We start from the raw sequence: 5,537 nt of genomic DNA, 5'->3' as shown, positions 1-5,537 counted from the left end.
AAAAAAAAAAAGCCTTAATAGAAGTAAAGCCCTGGCTCGGTGCCCATAGCTCAGTGAGTAGGATGCCAGCCACATACACCAAAGCCGGCGGGTTTGAGCCCAGCACAGGCTGCTAAACAGCAATGACAATTGCAACCAAAAAATAGCCAAGCATTGTGGTGGGCCCCTGTAGTTCTAGCTACTCGGGAGGCTGAGGCAAGAAAATCACTTAAGCCCAAGAGTTTGAAGTTACTGTGAGCTGTGACACCATGACACTCTACTGAGGGCGACATAATGAGACTATGTCTCAAAAAAAACAAAGAAGTAAAGACCTATGGAGATAATTATCTTGTTCTGTTCTGTGAAACAGAGGAGACAACCTCTGGAACACTGGACTATTGTAGTTTGTAGTGCTACATCCTTTCAAAGGTCATCAGTCACCTGGTAACTCTGTCAGTTGGCCAGAGTCATTATCAGTATATACTTTCTTGTGAATAACATTGCAGAGATCTGAGACTAGAACTTAGCTTTGTGGAAAGCAAACCACCATTGTCATCAGATGCCTAAAAGAAGCCATTCTGGGAGGAAAGATTTATCTTCCTCAGAGAATAATCATTTATACAGAGAAGAAAAAAATTAGGGCAGTGTGAAAATGGTTCTTATTCCATATATTAGATTTACTTTTGTACTGCTTAGGCCAGTAGGAATTCTCAAGATGATATTAACAGACTATATAAAGGAAATGGATAGCAGAGCTCCCATTTGATGCAATCTCAGCGTTAAGCTCTCTACCCCTTAATCAAATTAAAGAAGAATTTCAATGTTGTTGGCTTTCAAGCTGTGATAAATCCCAGTGATCCCAAGGACTCCCATCTTTGCAGTAGATACAATAGAGTCAAAACAAATAATCTTTAGCCTAGGATAAAATCACATTAACCTTATTCACTGATGCCACCCTGGCCTATCCTCTGGAGTTTAAACCCTGATCCTTCATATAAAAGTACTTTATGGTTTACATATGTGATCTCTATGGGTTGATCACATAATCTCTAAATAAATTACAACTTTCCCCATTTCTTTGCTGATAGGCAGCATGTAACATATGACAAGAATATAGATGTTAACAGTGGTCAGACTTGGATTTGAATTTCAGCACTACCACTTGGTAGCCCTTCAACTCTTTTAACTTCATTTTTTACAGGTGTAAATGGTGTGATAACCTTTTTGATTTGGGTTGTGAGTGTAAATGAGAAAACATGTAAGAAAGTTAATACATTGAATGGCTCAGTCAGTAAAGGTCACTATACAAGAAAGTAATAAGAACTATATTACAATTACAAAGACCAAGGAATGAATCTCTGAGATTCCTTCATACTCTTCACTTTTGTGATTTTTTTTTTGTATTTTTTTTCCTTTTTTTTTTTTTTGTTAAATGATAACTAGGTACATTAATGCAATTCTGGGGTACAGTGTGGTGTTTTCATATACAATTTGAAATATTTTCATCAAACTGGTTAGCATAGCCTTCGTGTCCTTTTCTTAGTTATTGTGTTTACACTTTTGTGATTCTTAAGATAACTTATCTAGACCAGTTCTATATGAATAAGACAACTTCAGAAACCTTAAGACTTAGTCATTTGAGGCTTTATTTTTATTCTGGATAATAAATATTTTAATTTGTCATTAGTGATCAGTTGGCCTTCTGGCAGCTTCCATTAAAAATAGAAAGCCTCTGTGATAGATTACAGATGATCTGTATGAGACCTGTCTCTGCTTATTTAGCCAGCAGCTCCTGCTGCAGAAGTCACCTGCTTCTCTGTGTTTCCATCTTATTGATTCCTACTATGTAGCTTAGCTGGCCTCCCAGAAAGATAGCTTCTTGTCAATTCAGCATCCTCTTAGTTCAGATCCCTCTTGTTCTCTTACCTAACTTGTGTCTGTCTTTTTCAAAAGAATAAGTTGTCGAAAATGGCCAGTGACTGATAAATACCAGGACAGATAATTATTAGAAAATGGATAGAATAATAGGACCTAGTTTGAGATGGGAATTAGGTTGGAACTCTGAGCTTCCTGAAGATGAGAATTATATTTTATTTATTTTTTTAGTTATATGTTCTACAGAGCTCTGGAGGTTTTATAGACCAAAGAACACTTTTGGGGGAGGAGGAGGGTGGTAGTGATCAGGAGAGTGCTCCTTCTCTATTCACCAATCAAGCAAGTCCGAGTCATCTGGATTAAAAGTGTTTTTTGCTGAAGATTTCTGTTTCTTAAAAGCAGCAACACAAAAGTCAATAATAAATTAAAAGCCTCTGTTATAACATATTAACTCCAGAGTAAGTGGAGTTTCTGACACATTTTCTCTATTACTAAAAGGTTACACTTTCTGTTGTAACCATTTGTTCAGCTGTAGTGTCAGCCTTATAAACATAAAAAGGAAATTATTTTTTAACTTTTGATAAAAATTCTAAGTGCATAATAAATGTTAATAAAGGGAAGATTTGGCTCTAAATACTTTTGAACTTCTCAGGCTTCACAGATTCCAGTTTTCTAACACTATTGAAGAAGATGCCAGATGTCGAACAGTTATATGGCCTTCACCCTCGATACCTTGAAAGGCGAAGAGTAAGGGGCCATGAGGCGTTTAGCATCCCAGGAGTCCTAGAAGCTTTGCAGGCATGCCCGAACTTAGTGGTGAGTGCACCTGGTTGGATATTTTGGCATTAACTCTCAATGAAATAATAGGCCAAAGAATGATAGAACATGTTTACTCACATGCAAGTTTCATCCATAACAAACTTGTGTTTTAAGTTCCATTATATACTTAGCATCTTATGATACAGAAATAGAAGCTTTAGATGCTAAATTTAAGACCTGTCTTATGCTTGCTTTGGCATTCTTTTCTAGGGTGTGGAAACTTCGCATTTGGAGTTGGTAGAATCCATTTGGACTTACATGCCACATGTTCACATTTTGGGGAAATTTCGTAATCGTAATGGAGCGTTTCCAATTCCTCCTGAAAATAAACTGAAAATTCCTATAGGAGCCAAAATTCAAACTTTACACTTAGTTGGTAAGTACATATAAGTCCTTGAAATACTATATAACTGAATATTTATTCTCAAAATAATGAGAATTTTGGAGATGGCTTTGTTGATTGAAAATGACAAAAGAAATGCTTGTGAGAGTTGTACAAAAACTCTTGATTTCCCATGAAAGGTCCATGGGGGAAAAATACTGTTTCATATGTGAGTTCTCCATTTAAAATTTGTTTTAGGCTTTGTACCCATAGCTCAGTGGTTAAAGCGCCAGCCATATGCATGGGGGCTGGTGGGTTTGGACCCAGCCAGGGCCTGCTAAACAACAATGACAACAACAACAATAAAAAAATAGCTGGATGTTGTGGCAGGCGCCTGTAGTCTCAGGTAATTGGGAGGCTGAGGCAAGAGAATTGCTTAAACACAAGAGTTTGAGGTTGCTGTGAGCTGTGATGCCATGGCACTCTGCCAAGGGCGATGTAGTGAGACTGTCTCAAAAAAAAAATTGTTTTAAATTATATATTAATAATTTCAACCTAAATAATCAGAGCAGATATTTTTTTCAAATTCAATTTGTTATGTTTGACTTAGACTTCTTAAAGGAATTTTGGAGGACCCCTGTTAATGCATTCTGACATTTAATATTTATTTAATATTTTATTCAACATATACATAGTGAGTATATCTACATTCCAAACTTTATTCCAGGTATTGGAGATGGTTTGAAGAACTGGAAATTTCTGAAACTGGGTCAGGTTGTGAAGGGAATGTAGCACAGCAGCAATAAGTAGTTCCTAAATAAGAAACACAATTAGTAAGAAGAGTAAAAGTCTCTGGCAGCCTTTCATTTGTATAATCAGGGAGTTGGACAGTGCAGTGCTCATGTCTATAATCTCCTTACTTTGGGAGGCTGAGGCAGGAGGACTGCTTGTGGTCAGGAGTTTGAGAACAACCTGGGCAATATAGCAAGACCCTATGTCTATAAAATTAGAAGATAAGAGAATGATTCTAATTAAGAACTTGAATATCTGATTTGAAACTACATTTTTAAATAATAATGGGATTCTGAAATACCTGAGATTTGTAATATAAGTTCATAAAGTCAAAGGTTTTTATATTTTCCACAATCCCTATCATAGTTCATTGCAAATATGAATGTTTGGTGTGTTTTATTGAAATGTATTAATTCATGTGATTTATTCAGCAGTTTAATACTCACTGTATGATGGTAACACAAGTGTGTATAATGATCAGTGAACATGAAGGAATGGGTGATTGTGTCCTTTGTTTATAAAGTGGATTTAGAGCAAAAGGTAGATTGAGCATAGGGTATACTGTCTTTTTTGGATCTGTCTCGTTCTTGCTACCTTTAGTTTTCCTAATCAGTAATAATTAATACAATCACATTCATGGTAGAAGCTGATCTTACTTTTGTAAATTCTTCATTTTGCATATCAATCTCTTCCTTACTTCTGCTTTTCTTCCTTTGGTGTCATCCCCAGTTTTACTTCCCAAGTGTTGCCATATAACGTGTGTGAATAGTTCAAGCTGAATTTAACTATGCTGTTTTGAGAGGATTAGGTTGAGTAGTCATCCTTGGAGGTTACAGTAGGGATATTTCACAGAATTTAGTAAAGAACGGGCCCCTCAAGTACTCCAATTTAGCTTTCTCTAGTTACTTCTGCTAGGAGGGCTTCTACTGTCTCAAGTTTAAAGGCTGTATTAAAAAACTGATTTTACCAGCTACTGTTTGTTAAATGCCATCAGCCTGGATCCTTGGACTTCTCTCATAAGCTTATGTCCCTTTCTCAGCTTTTCTCTAGCCTTTAGTGTTTAGACTCTTGAGCAAGTTTCTCAAACTGTTTCTTTCCATTTAGAATTTACAAATTGTCAGTCTCTCTTCCATTCTCCTGAATTTTTCCCCTTTATTCTGTACCACTGTTCTTACTCTAGACTTTGTCCTCTATGTATATGATTCCTACTACTGCGCCACTCAGGGATTAGAGTTGTAAAATACCTTTATCACTTTGAAATAAATAAACATCAGGTTTCTCACTTTCCCAGAACTATTCTGGCTGGTTTCTACCACACATTTACAGATCTTTCTGATTCATATGCTTGGAGAGACAGCTTTTTAAGCTCTATTTTTAGATATCTTCTAGAAACCACGATACTGACACCCAGCTAGTCTGACTTTGTGCTGAGAAATTTAGTTTTTCTACTTCCAAGGAGTGGGGAGTAGTAGTCCAGGCATAAATTTGTATATTTATGTTTGTCTTCACAATTTTGCTTTCTGTAACCTATTTTCACTTTGTATCTTCTGGGCAAATGTATCCTGGAAGAGTGTTAAGATTATGAGAAAGAATTGTGTGTGTAAAATGTAGAAATACTTTTTAAATTCCATCTTCCCATGTGCCTTTTCTAAAAAATTTATGGAATGGGCTATTTATGGTTTGCATAAATTGTTCCTTATAAGCCTGTTTTAAATACACTGTACTGGATAGATTTTTTTTTTTTTTTTTG

The 5,537-nt window shown here is 36.0% G+C and overlaps 1 protein-coding gene across 1 annotated transcript in view; it reads left to right on the top strand.

Annotated features, from left to right (window-relative positions):
* Window positions 1-5,537, top strand: part of FBXO38 (F-box protein 38) — a 55,110-nt gene that overhangs the window by 14,126 nt on the left and 35,447 nt on the right. The window contains 2 exon segments of the mRNA XM_012809245.2: window positions 2,507-2,670; window positions 2,884-3,053. Coding sequence (XP_012664699.1) covers window positions 2,507-2,670; window positions 2,884-3,053 — 334 coding nt within the window.

Source organism: Otolemur garnettii, unplaced genomic scaffold (genome assembly GCF_000181295.1).
Source record: "Otolemur garnettii isolate 467f Iridium unplaced genomic scaffold, OtoGar3 scaffold00003, whole genome shotgun sequence".
NCBI classification, from domain to species: domain Eukaryota; kingdom Metazoa; phylum Chordata; class Mammalia; order Primates; family Galagidae; genus Otolemur; species Otolemur garnettii.
This window is presented reverse-complemented; position numbering and strand designations above follow the sequence as displayed.